Source organism: Glossina fuscipes, unplaced genomic scaffold, assembly GCF_014805625.2.
Source record: "Glossina fuscipes isolate IAEA_lab_2018 unplaced genomic scaffold, Yale_Gfus_2 1, whole genome shotgun sequence".
Classification (NCBI taxonomy): domain Eukaryota; kingdom Metazoa; phylum Arthropoda; class Insecta; order Diptera; family Glossinidae; genus Glossina; species Glossina fuscipes.
This window is the reverse complement of record NW_023998415.1, coordinates 17,639,314-17,661,657: the sequence shown is the minus strand read 5'-3', so window position 1 is coordinate 17,661,657 and position 22,344 is coordinate 17,639,314. Positions and strand designations below refer to the sequence as shown.

General features: G+C 32.1%; 1 protein-coding gene across 4 annotated transcripts; it reads right to left on the bottom strand.

The window, feature by feature from the left end:
- Positions 1-4,619: 4,619 nt before the first annotated feature.
- On the bottom strand, positions 4,620-21,816 carry LOC119631697 (ras-related and estrogen-regulated growth inhibitor). 4 transcript variants are annotated; one of them, XM_038024133.1, is made up of 6 exons: positions 21,612-21,816; positions 13,670-13,726; positions 11,009-11,082; positions 7,998-8,193; positions 5,152-5,260; positions 4,620-5,087 (listed from the first exon to the last, which is right to left on the bottom strand). In XM_038024133.1, exons 1-6 carry the CDS (start codon positions 21,697-21,699, stop codon positions 5,069-5,071), a joined length of 543 nt encoding a protein of 180 aa, XP_037880061.1. In that variant the 5' UTR covers positions 21,700-21,816; the 3' UTR covers positions 4,620-5,068. The 4 variants fall into 4 exon arrangements, with proteins under 4 accessions (XP_037880061.1, XP_037880060.1, XP_037880059.1 ...); XM_038024132.1 differs by having other exon boundaries at positions 8,014-8,193; XM_038024131.1 differs by having other exon boundaries at positions 4,620-5,260; positions 8,014-8,193.
- Positions 21,817-22,344: the final 528 nt, after the last annotated feature.

Here is a 22,344-nt window from a genome sequence, read left to right as displayed (position 1 = left end):
ATGGCTTAACATCGGGCGCACAGATCGATAACCTTAAATCGATTGGGAAAATATTGCTAAATTGATTGAAGTCATTCTGGATGTTGTAGACATCCGCACGATCTTCATGTATATTTATCATCAGTATTAGAGGGTATAAAATGTAAGAGAATATGTAGAAATAATTTTTTTTTTTTTTTTTTTTTCTTTAAATTAAGTTGTTTTTTCCTATCATCGGACAAAATTCCTAAAGATAAACAGACAGACGAACGAACAAATTTATGTTAGATATTAATGTTAATTAGTAATTAATAGAAAACTTAAGCAAATAAGCATACAGGCACACAAATTGACACTTGCGCTCAGACATATTTAGCGAAGTTTCGTTATGCAAGCTATTGTCGGCGTTTTCTAAAAATTTGATTAAAATGTTCATATAAAAAGACTCTATGCGATCAATATAAATATTGCTGATGTTATGATAATATTTAATAAAAAAAATAATATTTATTTACTTGTATATATATGATCATATTATGCATGCATATGCAATGAAAAATTCAAGCAAAGTCATTTAAAAATTTTCTCAGTTGAAACCGAATTCTTAATAGATTTCTTTCTACATTTGGTTGCAGCGTTAGTAAAGAGTTCTATATCACATCACTCAATAATTCGCCGATCTAACGCATCGTTTTTGGTACATTTTCGTTATTCGAAAGCCCCTCATAACGCTAAATAACTTTTATTATAGACTATGTCCTGCTCACTCAACAATACCGACACCATAACTTTCCCAGTCAAATTTTTTCCTTTTGGTTGCTTTGGACGGGTTTTGCCGCAATCGGCTGACTTCTGATTTCATTCTCGAGTACAATGGTTATGCCATATTTCATTCATTGTCACATATCGTGTTTGAAAAATTCCTTTTTATTTCGCCTAAATAGCTGCAATAGGTTGTTGTTTTTAGTGAAAAGTGAGCAAACGTGGCATCCATTTCGAATAGAGCTTCCTCATATGCAAATGCACATCCAAAATTGTCCATACGGCTACGGCTTTTTGATAATTTTAGGGTGTCAATTATCTCACGCAATTTAACTTTTTCGTCTTTCAAAACGATTTCGTTTTTTTTCTTTTTTGCTTGGAACAGCTCAGGAATTCAGGCGAACAGAGCATTCAGCGCCATTGGCGTCCATATGGCTTTGCTTAAAGTTAGCAAACCACTTACAAATTAATATTTTCGAGAATGAAAAATCGCAGTAACATTTTTCAAGGCAATCCTGATCGTTAACCATATCTTTATACCCCACTACTCAGAAAGACTTTCATCATACCGACCGATTCAGAATCGTAGTCTGAATTGATCTAAGCCTGTTTGTCCGTCCGATGCATGTTCATGTAGATTTGCGTTCAAGCCGTAATTTTTGAGATATTTCGATGCAGTTTGATACAGCGACGTGGTTTGGTCCAAGGACGAACGCTGCTGAAAATAGTTCGGATTGGTCTACTTTTTCGATTGTTCCCAAATAACACCCTATTCTGAAAAATTGTTGTATGGAAAAAAATTATAATTTTTTAAAATTTCTCGATAAAGGTGTTTTGGGCATTCTAAATTGGTATGAAAACTTCGAACCAATTGGGGAAATTTCTGATCCTACTCTCATATAACGAAAGCCGAAGTTCATGCGACAAAAAGGTAAAATTTTCATTGCTTATATAATTGACTGTATCTAATTTGGACCATTGCGGCCTATATTTTGGATCCTACCCTAATAGAATTTTTCACGAAAATTGACCAATTGTCAGGTAGAAAAGTCTAAGTTCTAATACATGATGATGCAACACAATAGTAATTTGAGAAAAAAAATTCATTGTATCAAATTTGAACCATCCACGCCTGTTTGTAGATGCTACCCTACCCTAAATCGTTAAACACCAATCTGGCCTTCTACCTTGCGGCATTACCATATTCGTCTCTTTTTGTTTTTAACGCGCCCTTCTCACTACCCACGTATTATTTGTCAGCAATAAATCACGATCTCATTTTTCATGGCAGGTTTAGCATTCGGCTGAGTTGTTTGATAACATCGCATCCTCTATACCGCTTGGATCATCGAAAACAAGTTATGTTGCATAAAAGATTTTTAATTGTTGGTTTTTCTTTACGTATATGTAAGAGAGGAGGGCTTCGAAAAATTCTCGGCCCGACCGAATTTCTTCAGGAGATTTCTTTTCATCACAGCTAAGGGCTATGGGCAGCTTCATCTCAAAAGCGATGATTAAGGCTGCTGTCAATAAGCATACACCTCACACATTCTATCAAGATTTAATTTATTTTCTCTGCTATACCGCTTTATTCTGGAAAATACGGGCATGTTTGTTTGGTGAAACACTTTCTTATTCCGTAAGAAATGCTCAAAGTTACTGCTTCTACACACAACCGTTGTCCGTTCTTTGAATTTCTATTGTCGTTGAACGCTCGTTCTTAACCATTTTCTAAAATTCAATGAATATATCAAGAAGCTCAGGTTTCCTTTTTAAGGGGCTAAACAAATATTATTCGGGAATAGTTATCCGTAAATTTGAGTAAGAATCGCGCACCAGAAAATGAACATTAACACTAAGTGGCCTAATAACTTCGCAAAGTACAAGTTCTTATAATAGTTTTTGTGGCTCTTGCCCCATTCTCTTTAATTGGTTTCCTAGTTTCTTTGCCTTTAACAGGCACTAAACATGACGTTTTGCTTTCATTCTCAAAGCCATATAAAAAAATGTCGCCCATTCTTCTGTGTTATAAGTCAATTTCTTTGCTAGCATCAGAAATTTTATTTTGTGTTACAAGTCGTTGTTAGTCGTAGCACAAATATATTTGGGAATGTTTCTCATCCCAAGAGAGCAAGTTTTTTTACCATATTTAGTCATTTGTCTTTCAGATAGAAGAAGACTTGCCCAGTTAGTTATTTATATAGTATGCAATCAGCATTTTTTACTTTTACCGCTTTATTATTTTCTCCACCTAAAATATTTAAGACGACGTCGCTCGCGCATTCAAAGTATAATTCAATTTTTGTTAGCAACAGCAACGTTTCTATTATCCATTTATGCTGCATACGTTGTGCATATAACTTCTGTTGTTTACCTTGCGGTTGCCAGCGCCACAACAGCAATATACCAATACACGGAGGCTTATTGCTGTTATTGCTGGTATTGCCATTTGCGTCTGCAAAAAACACTCATGCTCATACTCGATGCAATAAAATTTGAAACATTTCTCTTTTCATTTTTTCCATTCTGCTTAACATTACTCCTGTTATTGTATTCAAATTCTTCACGACTGTAGTACTGGATTGCTTTTTTCTTCTTCTTTTCGTTGTTACTTTTCATATACATCTAGCACGAATTCTTTCTACAAATTTTGAATATCAAATTTGGCTTCGTGAGGAGGTAGCAGATTAGCAATCAGCTTTTCTGGCTATCCCTGGCACTTTGGCACCTTTCATATAATTTTTATAAGTTTTGCTGAAATAATTAGGAAAGCTGATTCTGAATTCTCGCTTGGGCTTGACATGGATATTGGAATAGCCTGCTCAGACTGTGCGACTTTCCTTCCTTCCTATCGCTATGTGAATAATTTAAATAATTTATTTCGTTCTTGTTAAGCATTGAAACTGCATCACATTCAATGGCCAACGAAGTTCGTTGCGCTTAATTTACATATGTCAAATATGACAAAGTCCAAGCAAAAACAGAAAATTTTCTTCAAGATGGACCTGTTGAAATTTCCATTTGATTACTTGATTAGAGATTGCCTAAAAATATATGATAATAAAGTATTTAATAAACGATTTAAACAAACTATACTTTATAGAGATCCGATAAAACTAATTACATCACTTAGGTAGGACAAAACGTTTCCTCAAAACCATTATGTTTGAAAATTATCAAAAGCATTTAAAGTAAAAAAAAAACTAAAAACTGCATAACTGATATAACCGGAGAATAATTATTAATTTATTATAATTTGAAAAAAATGTCTCGTTTTAATAAGAATCGCGTGGTTTCCATAATATTTTTTTTTTTCTAATTATTTATATATACATATACATATATATATATATATATAGTTATGATCATGTATGCTGTGATAGCTGATCGTATTTGGCGTTCAATGTGTAGTTCAACACCTGTTGTGTTGTGTTAAACTAAATGTTATTAAAAACCATTAGAGAGAAAAATGCGACATAACAACAACAGCAATCACAATATACGGCAATAATAATAACTAAAAAAAAAAAAAAAAAAATTAACATCATGTTTTAATATATGCCATGGAAATTAATCACAATTAATTAAAATTATTACATTTTAGCATTTACACATTTCATACGGTATGGCAACAAAAGCCAGCTCGCCAGTACTGTTGTATACGCTTTGATTGCTTGCATGAAAATGCTTTTATTAAAGGATATTTTTCTCGTTAAAATTTATTTCCATTATATTGTAATATGCTTCACATATAAAAGTAATGCAATAGCCATGCTTGATTGGTATGGGGCCATGATAACGCGCTTTGCCAACTCCTCGATCGTTTTTCAAATTTAATATCACATAATTACTTTACTTACGTTATAATAAGCATAAATCTTCGCAGGTAACTGAAGGGGCAACAAATACTTTCACTAGCAAACTTCCACTATAAACGAATATGCTGGCGATAAGCCATAGTTATTAAATACACGCCTTGTATTCGGTGAATCGAATAATTTATGTAAATTTCATCCCTATTTGACTTCAAAAATTTGACAATATTTTCGTATAAAATTGCACTGACAAACGAGTATTGTAGAAGACAATAATCATCTGCATCGCAATATCATATCCTGCAGTACATATCAGTGTTACTATCGGTTCCTTACGTTGTTGTCTTGCGTTGTCATCACTGAGCGAAAATATTGTCTTTAATGAAGTCAATAAATTCCGTATGCAAAACTATTGATGCGCAGTCTATATCAACGAAATTGTTGAGCTTCATTTTTGTTTTCAGGGACCAAATCTAGGTTGTAGTGGCGATCGATCGTCGTGCAGCATATAGTTATTTGTCTCTTTTCGAACTAAATGTAAATAAATTGAAAAATGCATTGACATGGGTTTCGAAAAATGACTTGAATGACTCACAAGCGAAATTCCATGCAGATTGTTGAGCAGCGGTAGTCACATAAGCAATAGATCTGCCCACAAACATATACATACACAAACACATTGCAGAGTTCCCTCTCCCCGACAACTTTTGGACAAATATGTTGCACGATAAGAAAGCAAAAAAAAAAAAAAACAAGCGGCGTTAACGGGTAGACTCTTAAGTAGTGCGTGAACAGCTATTCTCCCTGTACCGGTATGCCTAAACAGTCATAGGGTACAGGGTAGGGGCTAGGAGTTTAGGTGGTTTTTAACGGGTTAAAGACCTCGTACTGCGCCTGACGACGGTTTTCCAACTCAAATAACACACACACACACGCACATGCACACACATTTTAAACATAGTTCCTGATCGGTCACGGTTTGTTTTGGAAGTATCTCTAAAGGTTCGGACCTAACATGGATGTAAGGGAGGACGCGGAACAGCCGCAAAACGAATCGTACCATGTTTGGTTACAATGACCGGGCATAACCGTAGATGGTTTCGTAACGAAGACGCTCCGCGAACTGCGACGCTGTAGAAAAACAGCGGGCGGAGAGCATAGGAAATAAAACCCAATAAAATAATCTGGTAAGGTCCTATCTAAAAAATTGAACTAATACAATCCCCGAGAAGTAATACGTAGTGGTAATACCCCAAGGGAGAATGGTAGAAAAGGTGTATATATATATATATATATATATGTGTGTGTGTGTGTGTGTATGTGTTGTTAGAGTAGTTAGGCAGGGATGGCGAATTGTGCACACTGCTGATGCTTGCCGTTGATATTTATAAATGTCTCTGCCTGTAAAAATTAAAAGAATCACATACACCCACACACTCACATACGTAAACGCACACACATTGACTTATTATATAAAAATTGTAACAATTAAAGCTTGCGTTGGTTGCTCTCTTAACTCTTAACTCTTTTGCTGTGAAACCATTCATTTCATTTAAAAAAATCAACGAAAAAACACTTACATACATTGAGGGGCTAATCTTGGATTTTTTTTCAAAATTTTAGTCAATTGTGAAGCAAAGAAAAACAGGCAACTAAGAGAGGAAAGCTTGAAAAATGCAAGGAGACCTCGTTTTTCTTTAAACGAGAGAAAGTTATTTATTTGTTTGCACTGCTCGAAAACGGAAAGTGTACCAAGTTACTGATGTCGTTTCGAGTATTCAAGTATGCATGCAATTCAAAACTAAAGAAATCAGTAAACATATATATAGATATATATATATGTAGACATATTTTTAATTCATTTGATATAATCATATTTGCGTAAGCGCTTATCGTTAACGGGTTTGTCATTAAGAGATTCTAAAACAATTTTGTCAGATCAAATGCTTAAATGCCCCTAGTCCATCTGTAGGTCTATGCATATAAGAAGCACTAAAAAATTAAAAAAAAAAAAAAAAAAAAATCTTAAAAAGATTGTTTAGAATTCGATTAAATAGATAAAAAATTTTATATACGAGCTGTCCCGCTCCTTGCTATCCTTACTAACATAATATAATTGTAGGATTTTTTAAATATTATGTGTTTCGAATTCGCTTCAAGCTAAATAAATCTTTCGCAATTGAGCTTCGAGAGCTTTTTAAAAGTTGTGCTTTTGTGTAACTTTAAAAATGTAAAAAAAGCTTTTCATATAAAACTTTTACTTGAACTTTTTATCTTTTTCAAAAGATTGTAAAAATTTCTTTTTCCAATAAATTTTTATAAAAAAACAAATAAAAAAAAAAAAAAATAAAAAAAATCATCAAAATATATTAAAGTGTGAACGCGATTGAAAGAAAATCATATCATATATCGTTGGAAATTGAATGACGAATGCATTTTGGACCACAACCATGTAAAAAGGATTTCGAGCTTTTTGTCGACTTGTAGTGTAAGAACTTTGATGTCCTCAATAATTACACTTCATATTATATTTATGATAAGTTACAGGTTATATATATTCATATCGAGCCTGAGTCTCAGTCCCTTATGAATCTAAATGTTCTTGTCTCACCATTTTTTTCATCTATGCCTAGACATGGACATCTAATTGAGTAGTTTAAGTAGTTTAAGTGAATGCATTGAATGCATTGAATGCATAGAACGTAGTATCGTCTAGGATTTATTTTATGCTCTATATATGCACCGGGAAAAAGTGAGATTGAATTTTCGGGCCTACACGGGTAGCGTACGAATTTGAGAGTTTTGGTTAAGACTTGAGATTTAACCTTCATGCACTCGTGACAAATCGAGGGTGGGAAGAAGGAAACAACTAATCATTCATAAGCCGTTCGATATCTGGCACGACTGACTAGAAATTTCAAACAAATCAAACGAATATCTCTCGCCTCGACACCGAAAACCTAAATAGTTATATAATCCGAACTAACGTTAAGCGGCATGCATTTCCCTCATATGTTTGGATTCTTATGCTTATGAAAATTAATTATTTAAAATTATTTAAGATTTATTTTTTATTAAAACTGATTATGGATAAAACGTATGCATAAACATTAACATAAACAAGCACACATACACACACTTAATTAACTATATATATATAGTTAATATATATATATATATATATATATATATATATAGTTGTATTTCAATAATTTTCGTTCACTTTCACGCTCTAATCTTTAGGTAAATTACTGTCACTTTTCCCCCGATTATAAGGACGCGAGCCGCCTAGCATACGCTCTAATAGACTTTGTTTCGATTTCCGTTTCGATGCTAACACTTCACGGCACAATTCATGGAAAACATCGGCCACTTGGTCAACATGATCGGCAGCCGAGACTTCACTAAATTTACATTCAAAATCTTTGGCTAATATTTCACCTTCATCGCGACTAACTTGCCGTAAATGCACCATATCCACTTTATTGGCTACCAGCTGCAATGGTGTATCCGTTTGTAGGTCACATTTTGCTTTACGAATGTAATTAAAGGTATTGCGGTCGGTTATTGAGTATACCAACAATAAGCCATCAGCCCATTGTACTAATTCACTAGCATTAGGAAATTCATCATCTGTCTAAATATGACGTCATCGTTACCATCATCATCATCATCATCATCATCATTATCATCATCATTGTTGCCATCATCAGTATAGGAATTATTCGAGGTGAAAAGGAAATGAAGAGAAAATCCGTAAAAGAAATAAATTATTACGTAAGAGTTATAATGTTGTGAGGTTGTAACGATGAAGAAAACCAAAAGTGTTTTATAACTTATAATGTGTTAGTAGAATCATGCCATGACAACATATATTGCTTTAGCTCTTCTTCTCAACCCCTTTTGCAGGCAAATCAGTTGTTACTCTTGTTCTGCGGATAAAAGTGTACATATATATACATATATATATAAGTGTACATATATATATATATATATATATGTACATGTGTATGTTTTTCTTTTGTTTTTTGACTTCTTATTCATCTTTTTTTTATAAGCTTCTCGCATTTTTATGGCAATTTTTCCTTTCTTCATCGAACGGAAGAACTATTTGGCGACAATAAGCTTTAGTTTTACTAAATTTTTATGCACCAGACTCGTTCTGTAACGTTGTATGGAATGTTGATTCAAATTGCTGCTTCACTCAAACAAAAAAGAAGATGACTAAACAATTAGATAGAGAAATGCACCCAGGGTTGATATATTTAAAAATCAAGTGAATTAGTCAAAATAAATCAGCGGAAGAAATTGCACGGCATTCGTCAAAGTATGTGAGAACGACTTATGTAGTTAGACTTAAAAAAGCTAGAAACTTTTCCATTGCAATGGCGGTAAACCGAACTTTACACTCTTGTCTTTCTCTCTCTCTCTCTCTCTCTCTCTCTCTCTCTACGCTTAATGCCATACTTGAGTTTGACCTTGAAGAATTCTCAAGCTGCGAAGACCGATCTCAATTTAATTATGCATTAAGCATTTGCAATATCTGTTGCACTCAGTACATTCAGATAATCACAAAGCCTAGGATGGCAGTTCACGTCCTTCACATGAGCAGATGTGTAAGCACATCGTTACTTACTTACTTACTTACTTACTGATTCTATACAATCTCACTACTCTAAGGAATATTCGTTCGATGTAAAGAAAAAAAAAAAAAAAAAACATGAAAACATTTCTATGTTATATGTGCTTGTGTATGTTATGTTATAGGAATATTGAATATATGTGCAATTGTGATGCAGTTATTGAATTAGATACTTACCTTTTTATTTTACACATGAGCTGAAGCTGAGCTTGGACATGTATCCTTATAAATGAAGTAATTATTAAAATATGTAAGAACAATATAGCCGGGCAAATTCAACCATTAAATACCCTACGCGATATTGTGTCTAACACAATTCTTAATTTTCAATCATCATATATTAAAACATAGACTTTTCTACCCTAAAAAACAGGAAATTCCAAAAAAAACCCTTATATGGGGTAGGATCAACAAAAAGGCGTGGATTGTTCAAATTTGGTACAGTGAAGTTCTTCTTATTAATTTACTATTATGAGTTAAGTTTCATATCATGATAACATTTTAAAATTTTGACTTTTCTGGATCGATTTACGTGAAAATTCTTATTAGGCAAAGATCCGGGCCTGATTTTCATTATGAAGCTATGAAAATTAGAGCTGGTTGTCAAAAGAACTTCAGTTGTCATTATATGAGAGGGGGTTCCAAAAATTGCGCCAGACGGTCCAAAGCTTTCACACCAATTTAGAAAGCCGAAATATTATTACTTAGCCACTTTTGTCGGGAAATTTTGAAAATTGCAATTTTTCTTCCTTTTGACTTTTCAAAATGGGGCGTTCTATGGGAAGTAGTCAAAAAAGTGGACCGATCCGAACTATTTTCATTGTATCAAATTGTATCAAAATATCTCAAAAATTGCTACCTGTAAATTGAAAACAAATATACTTGGACAGACATGAGATGGACAGACGGACAGACAGGGTTAAATCAATTTAAATTATGATTCTAAATCGATCGGTATAATCAAGAGTGGGTGGTACATGCTTTCGCATGCTATCTTAATATATCCTGTACCGAAAGTGGTGAAAGGTATAAAAAGACGAAAATAATTGAATGCCGCAAAAATGCGTTTTATGGCGAACGAGCGATAATGACGTTCTATATAAAGAACTTAAGGAAAAAGATTAAATCTAAGTAGTTCAAATGCAGCGAAAATTCTAACCCAAGTCGAGAAATTCATCATCATATCAAGGGTCGCTCAAAATCGGGAAAATACTCAAAGGATTATAATTATAAGACGGGAAAAAGTTAGGCAAAAAGGTAAAACTGGAGGGGAAATATACTGCAAGAATTCGATATAAGGCGAGAAAATACTGCAAAAATTACTCAAGTAAATGGAAAAAACGGTGCAGTGATATGACCAAAGCCAATTGCAATGTTTCCTTATATTCATTATTTGGGCGAGAGAGAGAGAGAGAGATAGAGAGAGAGAGAGAGAGAGAGAGAGAGAGAGCGATAACGAGAACAAAATTTTATTACACTTTTAATTTAATGAGTATAAGTGAGTGTGTGTTTAGGGCACATTTTGACTTAAACCTCAACTTGACTTCATGTTTATCATCACGAACAGCTTTTATGTCTCAAACTTTCAGGAAAGTTTTATGAAAGCAAATCTTTTATGCAGAAAAGTTAGCGAAATGCATGAAATAGGAAACGGAAAGAACACAAAAACAATAACGAATTAGTCTTTACTGATTATTAATTAGCACATAGGTATATGGTTAACCATCATACTGAATATTAATCAAATATTAATAATAGATAGGTGACACACAAACACCATAAACGCAACATCATCATCACCAACGCTCACCTTGGGACATGTATCTAATATTTCAAATAAAATTGGCTCCCCATCGACCAACGCTTCATGTTTATATCGATTTTCTGGAATAGCAAAAAATAAGAAGAGGAAAATAATATAAAATATGTATACACATATATATGAAGGGCGCATGTATGCAATTCGTTGAGTAAAACTGTAAAGCTACAAGTAATGCAGAGAACAATAGGAAAATAATGCAGAGTATGCGGTCATAACATCGAAAATGCCCTCTACAAAACATACACATACATACATTCATATAGTTGTGGATATAATATGTGCTTGCTGTACGCGCACACATTTCTTTAATTTAATTCTCAGTAAAAGTTTTAGCGGTAAACGCATTCGTTCCGTTAATACTTTCGATTGTGAAATGCTTGTTGATTTGTTGGTGTAAATACTTACTTACACGTTAATGTTAATTATAAAATAAGCACAAAGACTATATGTGCCATCTTGAGACGAACAGTGGATACCTATCACCTTAATCGAGATTTTGAGTATTAATTATTATTATTATTATTATTATTATTATAACTTTAGCCAGAGAATAAATTCTAAGACTAAAGTCTTAAAGCACTAGCATCTAAGGCTTTCGGCTTTATTGAAAACTCTACTGCACTTGAGATTTGCACCCACGACCATTGAGTCGCGAGTCGAGACTCTTCTCCGATTCGGCCACTCAGGCGGGTTTTGAGTATTATTGCTAACTTTTTATACATTAATATTCCGAATAAAAATACATAAGGAATATATGTTAGATGGACGTACAGACATGCTCACATCAGACTCATTCCCATTCGAAACATTTTCTTATAATATTCTTCATCTCTTTTTCTTTTTTTGTTTATTTTCGTATCCTTCTATTTATATAGAGTACATATTAAACAACTATGATAAAACACCCTACACTATAATCATTTTTTCAAAATCTTTGCAACGACGCATCAGTGACCACACAAAGCATATATACGAATATATTCTTGATCAACATGAGTTTCTGAATTGATTTAAGAATGCCCGTCTGTCCGTCCGTCCGTCCGTATAATATCTGTTGTGAACATTCTCCTGGCCGCGGAAGTGAAGCTGTCGACTTCAAATGTGGTAGAAACATTTGGAAGTTCTTTAATTAATTAATCTTTAAAATGGTCTAAATCGGTGGAAGGACACGCCTACAGTACCACATAAACTGGGAGCACAACCACTTTTCAAACGGAATAAAAAATTGGTTTCTTCATCATAGCAAATATTTAATGGGCGAGGCTGTATTACTTGTGGAAAAACGGAAAAAACTTACCATGCCTACCCAATATAATACAATTGTAGCAAAATTGAATATTTTTTTCAATACCTCTAGAACGCGCAGAAACAAGTTTCAAAAACCTCATAAAGTGTATAAATTCTTAGACAGTTTCAAGTGTGGCATGCACTTAAACATGTCGATCTGTTCGTATGTCCATCTCTCCGCCTGACCAACTATGTAGTATTTGTGGTAAATATTCTCGCCCGCCTACAAATCGCCCACAAATTTGCAAACGTCTTTATAAGTGACCGAAACTTTTCAAAATACACGCGTACCACGCCTATGGAATGAAAGCCTTTATTTTCAAAATTAAAAAAAAAAATCACTCGCGCCCATTACACGTTATAGAGCATGAAATTTTAGTACATTTACTTTTTTTGTCCTTTTTAGGTTAACGGGTATAAAAGATGGGTATAAAAGATTCGATTACGACCGGATATAATTTGTTTATTTATTTCGCTTCAAAACAGAATAACATGCAGCGCTCTACTTGGTAACCTACTTGATGCCTTTGGGTATTACAAATGACTTACTTCTTTCGCAGGATGGATAGCCAAGCATGCGATTAATGGCTAAGACTTATTCTGATACGCAACATCTATCTAACTGGCAGCGCTATAAGCGTTGACATTTAGACATATTTACATTTCTGTCTGTCTGTCTGTCTATCTCTCGTGCATCCGCTGAGTCCATTCATATATGTCTTTGAATTCCTTCTTAGCAGACTTGTCAGATTTGTAAATCGTTTGCAAATTAGCAAAGAAGCCTAACCAACAACTCGCACATGATTGGCAAGAATCTCCTTAATCTCCTTTTAATCAAACGTTTTCAAGAAGAAAAAAAAGAAAAAAAATATCGCTTTATTAGTTGATGATAATGATGATGATTTTTTATAAACATTTGAGGACTTGAATATATTACTGTATTCAACGCGACTCGTACACCTTCCGTCCTATGATCTGTACTTGCTTTCACAAGACCGACAACATATATGAAAGTAATGTTTCAAATGAAATGCACTTCGTAAACTCTATAAGGAATTAACTGATATTATATAAAATATTCAATCCTTGGTATTGCCATGCATTGCTTCTTAAAAGCAAGATTATAATCTTACTCCTCTTTTCCATTGTTATCTGCTCGGTGAATTCGCGTACTTTTCGCCTTAACCTTTCCAATGCTTTTATTATAGCAAAAAATCAAATGTTTCTTTAAAGTAAATAAATAAATAAGTTTTAAATTTTATTTAATTAATTATCTGCAAGCGAACTACATTTTAATTATCTCTGGTGTAAGGTGTTTTTGTCTTTTATTTTTTGAAATTTATATAACAAAATTTTACTTACCAGTCTGATGATCATATTCGCCGATATATCTCTTCGTTAAAAAACGCACAATTAAAGCTGAAAATAAAAATGAAAAAAATTGAAAAAAAAAAAAAATAAAAACAAAAAAAAAAACTTACGTTAATGCATTAAAAATGTGATGTATGCATATTTTTATAGCATATGGCGCTAAATTTAACCCCCAACAGGTATATATATATATATATATATATAAATATATGGATGATGGTATGAATGTATGAAATTCTCTGTTCTGTATAAACGAATTGCGTGATTTCTGACCTGAATCTAAAACACATAATTTAGTTGAATAGAAGAAAAGGAAATTCAGGTCAATTACAAAATTCTAAAAATGTACTGAACTGAAAAAATGCAGAATTTTTTTTGTACAAAGAAAGGGAAAAATGTACGTACACACACATATATATATATATATATATATATATATATCTATAAAATTTGTTCATACTTTATTTCTCCCTACGCGCACACAAACAACAAATAATAATGCCATTAAGCTCGTCAACATCAAAAACCATAGCAATAGATTACTTTAAAAACAAACAAAACGAATGAGCAAAAGTCCTTCCTTACCTTCTCATTGCTGGAGCAACACAAATATATATATATATATATATATATATAAACATAAACGACTGCACCTTAAAATTGCGTGTCATGTAAAATAAACAAATTTTTATTCTATTTAAAGTTTTTGTTGCTTTCTTATTTTGTATATATATGTGTATTTTTATTTCATATTATATAAGAGAAGATATTATTATATATATATATATATTTATACACATTGCATTGCCTAACATATATATATATATATATATATACTAACTAACTAACTAACTGTGTACGGTAAAGACAGAGGGTAGACAGGGTAGAAACGAAATAATATGTCTCGGCTGTAAACAAATGGTGTTTGAAAAAAGCAAAACACCTGATTTACTATATATGTGAATTTTTTTGTTGTCGTTGTTGTTGCTTGTTCTTTTATTTATTTATTTATTTTTTTTTTTCATACATTATTCACCTTCTTATCATGATTTTGCAGTTTTGCTGTAATGTGACGAATTACATATGTCGTGCAGTTATTTGTGACAATAACAGTTTCACTTTCCTTCTCGGACATGCAGAAGAGTTCATTCTCTGGTCTTTACAATCATCAGCGAGAGGACGGTATTTTAACTTGTTCATTCTGTATACATTAATTATCAAATGCATACATAATCTCCGTACCTCGTTTCAATCAAATTCTGAAAAGATCTCGAAAAAGCAGAAAAAAAAAAAAGAAAACCCAAGATCTCTAAGTAGGATTCTCTCAATTGGGACAAAAAAAAGTTACGCCCATATGTAAAAGTATTTTTTGAAACTCCCCTTTTTGATAGCCTATAACAGTATTAGAAGCCTAAGGAGTCGAAAGCTTTGCACTCCCAATATTTTATTCACTTATTTTTTTTTTTTTTTTTGCCTATTACTTACTGCTTAATAAATTTACGAAAAAAGGATGAAAAGTGTTTCCAATAGAAAGTCGTATTAAAATATATGTGATATATGTGTATGTATATATTATTTCTTTATATTATATACACAAATAATATAAAAAATAGTTGAGGATAAGAAATAGAATGTTGAGCCGCACTCGGTATTTGACCCTACGTTTATTATACCGATCAATTCAGAAAGTGATTTGCAGCTTGTCTGTCCATCGGTCCATTCACTTTTGCGTCCACACCTATACATCGCAATATTTGATGAATTTTGTTACTCTGATATTTTTGAGCGGAGGACGAACTCCTTTTGAAAATCGATTTTTTCGACCGCTCCTCCAACTCTTTATATAGAAAAAGATTGCAATTTTTTGAATTTCTCGACAAAGATCACTAAATAATAGTATTTGGACATTCTAAATTGATTTGAAAATTTGCTTTAGCTGAAGTAATTTTTTGAATCCACTCTTATATAAGCGCTGCTACGAAAACTGAATCTTTATATGGCGGACATGTCTAATTTTCAACATTTCATAGTGAAAATTGAAATATAATAGTAAATTGATAAAAAAATCAATCTTCCCGAATTTGGAACGCGTAGGTTAATTTTTTTCATACCACTGTGATATAACGACTTTCAAGATATCCCTTGCCCCTTAATATGCTAAAAAGGCCTAATTGTTAACGTTTTACAATGAGAATTGGCTCATGGTAGTGAGCGATATATTTCTTGGACCCCGCCCCATATAGGATTTCTCATAAACATCCAGAGTCCTGTAAGTGAGTAAATAAATTAATTTTTAATATTTAATGACGAAAATTGGTCCAAAATAGCAGCAAAATTAGCAAAAAAATTAACGGTACGGAATTTGAATCAAGTAGGGCTATTTTTTTTAAACCTAACATCTGTCAGGATTATCGCCTAAAGCATGCGCTTATATGAAGAGAAAAGAAAATAGTTTCTAATTTTTTACGATGAACTCGGAAAACAATAATAACATTTTTGGGCAGTTAACTGAGTTTGTTACATCTTGAACAAGTCATGTGATGTTTACGGCGTCCTTGGATATTTGGGCTTCCATGAAAAGTACACCTTTGCGTGAAAATAATATATCATTTTTGGTGAATAACTGTACTAGGCGAACTAGTGTAGAGTATCATGTAATTGTCAGTCTTGCCCGACTATAATGTTTTTACACGTTTTTGTTGTTTTATTGTAGGGTATGCGTAGGCTTCGTGCACGGAATGTCAAGCATGCCTTCACCTAAAACACAAAAACATGCTTCAATAGTATGTATATGCTTTTGTTACAAAATTGACTTGAAATTATTTAAGGTGATGTTGAGAAAGATCAGATACCACTGCGGTCAACAACAAGCTGAAAAATATATTTTCGAAAACAGTCGAGCATTTCGAAAAGGCTAACTCAAGAAATTGGCATATAAAAAAACGTAATGACTCCTATTTCAATGGCGGGATCTACTTTTATCTAATCTGACTCATTTCGACATATGTCTTCATATCTATTTGAAATGGAAAATGTATGCCAATGTAACGTGAAAGACCGTAAAGGCCATGCTTGAATTCCGCGTCAGCTGAGAAAAGTTCGATTCAAAGTAAAGCTCTGAAGGAGGAGGGAACATGATGTACATTGGATTAATTACATTGTTCATATATATTATGAATTGTTTCAATTTTTTCAACTAACACAACTGGGTAGTTTTATTAGTAATAACTCCAAAATAGCATTAACTGACATTGGAGCCATGGCTCACCCAAAGCGCAATTTTTTTAATTCTAGTAAATTTTCAATCGGTTCTTATTCACTACAATGTGTGCCGTTTTATTGTAGCAATCGGAGCAATAAGTTATCATCCACAAGTACTTGTCACAAATGGATGTGTTATGCTACGAATTTGGTCAAAACGAAATTAAATCGACCAAAAATATTAAAATACATGTAAAATTCTAAATGCTGACGATGTAAATTTTTGAATACCTCCCGCTTCCTCCCCTCTCTTTCTCACACCATTTACCTATCTATCCCTCTATTTTTCTCTCTCTATCTAGCTATCTCTGTTTCTCTGTCTCTAGCTGTCTATTTATCTATCTCTATCACTATCTCTCTCTACCCTATCTATCTTTACCCTATCTATCTCTACTCTATCGATCTCTATCCCCATCTCTCTCTCTCTCTCTCTCTCTCTCTCTCTCTCTCTCTCACCCTCTATCTTTCTATCTTTCTTTCTTTTTCTATCCCTCTATCTCCCTCTATTCCTATTTCTATCTATCTATCTATCTCTCTATCTATCTACCTTTATCGCTATTAATGTTTTTGAAGGATAAAAGTCCACTCATTTTATTGCGAAGTTTTTAATATCAAAGACACCAACCACATGTAACATATAAAGTTCTTCATTTGGGTCGGTTCAATCGTGTACTCTCGTCCAGCTGCTTAATTACCGCCTATTAAAAGAATTATCAAAGTTATAATCGACGTAACTCGTCCGCTATTAGCTGAAGCGATTCGACAACTTTAAAAAGAACAAGAATAACCATTAAATACCCTACACAATTTGATTTAATATAGTTATTTGTAAAATGACTTTTTAAAACAAGACGTTGGAAAGGATGGTCTGGGATGAATTATTTTCAATGCTATTTGTCCCTGAGCCAAAATATGTTCTTCTAGTAAATTGAATTGCGGTCTGTATGTTGAACGTAAAATTACATGGGTAGACATCGGACGAACCGATGGACAGACAAATTTAGATCGATTTGGAAAATAATACGCAATCGATTGGGTCTACCTCAAGTTCTTCGACATTATTGTGAAATTTGTTTAAAACATTTACGCAACCCGTCTGCAAGTACAGTTTAAGGATTACACTGTTTGGCACGCAGTTGTACTCTCAACTCTGGACAGTTGAAACTTGATATGTTGAGCATCAATTATTTTCGTTAAATCGAATAAAATTCTTTTACTCATTTTTTAGTGTTGTTGTCTTTCTTGATTGAGGACATGATATGAGATTGTAATGCCTTTACATATAATATATCATTTTCAGAAATGATTTGCGCGAATAGAAAAAATTAGAAAAGGAAATAAAAATAAGTTATAAAATTTAAAAAAATATTTTTAATAATATTTCGAATTTAATAGCTGAGCTCCGAAGCTGTAGTCGAACTAATTTATGTATTCTAAATAGAACCACAAATATATATATACATGTGTATGTGTGTGTGTGTGTGTGTGTGTGTGTGTGCGTCCGTGTAAATGCGAGCAAATTCTGTAAACAGGTGGAAACTGATAATGAAAACCGAAATGATTTAATTATAAACAAATTAAGAGGAAGACGCATTTAAAAATATTTATATTAAACGCAAATTTAAAATGAAAAAAATAAATAAATAAATAGATAAATAAAAAAGACAAAACAAATATATATATAATATATATATATACATATATTAAAATCAAAAAGCAAGGAAATGTTAGAACATATATAGAAAAAGAGTTTATGTGCGAATGTTTAACTGACTTGAGGCGAAGCTTTTCATTGCCTCTCAATTGTCAATGCCGATCGTAACCATAGGTAATCAAAATAATATTGAGCTTATACAGAGACAGACAGATATATAGACATACCCAGTTTAAATAAGGTGTTGTTCACGTTGTAAACTCAGCATTGCATAGGCACTATTTTGAAGGTATCGGTCATTTACCTGATCGGTAAAGCAATTTTAGAATAAAATATTTTAGTGCTGCCCAATAAATGTGAATTGCAAGATAGATATAGTAAAACTTTCGATTCTTTCCTAAAGCTCCTTTACTTTTTAATTGCAATTATTCGATAGCTTCAAGAATTCTCATACAAGAAAGAGGAAAGTGAATTCGTAAGAAATGGGCAAACGTAGTATATATATATATATATATATATATGTATATATATATATAAGATATATATATAAAATATATATATAAGATATATATATCTATAAGATATATATATATATAAGATATATATATATATATATATATATATATGTTTGTAAATTCTATATATCCAAGGTATAGATGAAATGAAACGATAAAAATAATCTATATTCAGTGTTCGGGTCAAGGTAAAGAAATAAAAGGCAAAGCGAAAGCGATATAATAGGTATTTGCAAAAATTTTAATCACTTTTTCATTTGAAAAAGGCATTTATTGAGAAAAACTGATACAATGTATAGTCAATCAAAATATTTCTACAACATTTTACCATAGTTCTGGCAATATGACGATTTCGTCTCGAATGGACTTATATTTGTTTGGCAGCGTTCCACTCACCGACCCATTTTCGCACTTACTCATCATGCTTGCCAGTCAAAAGCCATCCTGCACCGATCTGAACAAGTGATGATGCCTGTGTATCATCGAATTCAATCGTTTCTGCACGAGTATTTCCCATTTCTTTATCATTTTTGCCCCGTAGAAGTCACCGATAAAAATTTTTGCAAACACGCATGGAAACAATTAAATAATAATAATAATAATAATAATAATAATAATAATATATGGATAGATAAATAATAGAATTAAAATAAAAATCGACGCTTAAACTGAAAGGTTGTACGATATCGGTGACCTTGATGTATTAACTTTCACTTGTTCGATCGGTTAAGAAGCTCTCTTAAGTATTTTTTAAGTAACACTGTACAAATTCAGAAAGTCTGAAGCGAAGAACACCGAAGCAAATGTAATAAGAATTCATTTTCGGTTTAAAAATTTCAATAACAAAATTTGCTGTTAAAAGATATATAAATTAACTGAAGCTGGCTGACAATGGAATGACAAAATTTAATTAATATTTGCATTGCAAGTGTTTATTATTATGTCTGCGGATGTAAACGATTCCGAAGAAGGCAACAACATAATAAAGTACAATGTATATGGAAAATGTATTCGTGATCTGTTAACTGATGTCAAAGAAATGCTTGCAGTGCTCGAAAAAATCATTCTATTCAAATAATCATTTCATCATTTTCTTGAGAGCGAATACAGGTCTTTAAGAATATGTAAAATATTCAAACTCGATCACAATTCATTGCTCCCATGTATGTATGCATCTTGTTAGAGGCCAGTGTAGTAAGATATTTGATTTAAATTAATTGTAAATCAGGCGTAAATGGTGGATGAAAAACAAAAAATGTATTTTCTTTTAAGGATAAACGTGTTAATGTATTTAGCTTTACAATCGCACGTTATAGTTATACTGTAGACAACATTTAGAACTGCCCAGCTTAAGAACTTTTACTTAATGGAATTAAATAAAAATTCGCATCGAAGAAAATATCTGTTTATATTAGTAATGATTATCAGCATTTTTTTTTTTTTACACGATAATTCGTGTAAAAAGAGAAGTTTGAGTAAATTAATTTTTCTATGGTAATAAAAAGAAATTTAATTTCTATAAAATGACTCTGCATCATGGAAAATGAAATAAAGACTTGTATTCAATTTAAAATACGTGTGAAATAGTTCTGAAAATCAATTAATTTATTAGTCAAGGCAACTGATGAACTGTAATGCTTTTCATCATGCTTTGAATGTTTGAATGTTTAACCGACTTGAATAAATTTTGAAAATTCGAAATTTTCAAGTTCAAAACGCGCACAACTTCTAGTCGATCTATGAATCTAGGTGCGAGTCACGGTGCTTGATATCCATTACTTAACAAATTCATGGCCTGAGGTCGCACGAGGTCAACATCAGCGCACTATCTCAAATTAATTGGATCTGTCTGCCCTACTCTGTAGTATTAGCCTGTGGAATAATTTATCCTTCGGTTATGATTACATTATTCACCCGATATAAATAGTTAACAAATAATTATCGAGGCTTCACTGGCAAATGTTTCCAATCGTAACTTAAGGCTGTTAAGGCGTACATACTCCGCGTTCCTCATTCGATTGGCGATATTCAAACGTTAATTGGAAATAATCTTTTCTTAAGATCTCTAACATCATCTAACATATCTTCTTTCTCCCTCTCTTTCTTTATCTCTTTCTTTCTCTAAGATACTATCACTTGATATCGTTATTCGTTATGTCTTTCTTATTAAGGAACTTAATAAAATGCATTCTCGTGACGTGTTAATGATGCTGATGAATTCTTTTGATGATTTCTTTTTGCCAATATTAATGTTCTTCAATCATTTATATGTCAAAAGTTATTAATTCATTACGTTTTTTTTAATGAAAATACTCGGAAAGGTCTAAGAGGGGGAAGAATGTGCGTATTTTCGCAAAAACATTTCATTTGCATGAAATGAAAAACATATGCACATATTTTAAGAATATATATATATATATATATATATATATATATAGAAGGAAAGGCCAACAACAAAAACAATAAAGAATAAAAATACTTGAAAAGAAGAAGAACGACGTACCGCTTTTACCAACACCAGGCGCCCCGACTACCGCAATCTTTAAATCTGTTAGTGTAGACTTTTTACGTCTGATGCCGCGTGTAGTCATTATTTGACGGATTTATATAGTTGTGAGTTGCGCACGATTGTTTCCAAATATTTAAGAAAATATGCAAAAATTGTTTCAGTTTGTTTCTTTTTTTATTTATTTTTTTTGCTTTTCGGAATTTTTGTGTGTTTTTTAACGTCTGTATGTCTGAATCATTTGTTAAATATTTTAAAAGTAAAAGATTTTTTTTTTTTTTTTTTTATCATATATTTTATAAAATATTTGGAATATATATAAAAAAATGTTTGTTTGTTTTTATTATATTTTCATTTCACATTAATAAAATAAATTTATTTAACTTAATTGATTTGAAGAAATTTTAATTGTTTTTGGTCAAAAATGCATTTTCTCCATCCAACTATTGAATTGAATGAATACTATTTTCATATATACATATATATATATATATATATATAGTAGTAGTTTTTTCGGTTTTTCTTTTGTTTTTGATATTAAAAATTTTTTGTCTGTTGTGATCAACGTGTACTCTTGTACTAAACGCGATCGTTGTCGTATTATTTGCAACGAAAAAGCAAAAATAAAAAAAATAAATAAATAAATAAAATAAAACATAGCTGAGGGAAAGAAAGAAAAATAAACATCTATGAAATACATATGTTTCTTAAGAGAGATTTTATTGTTGTT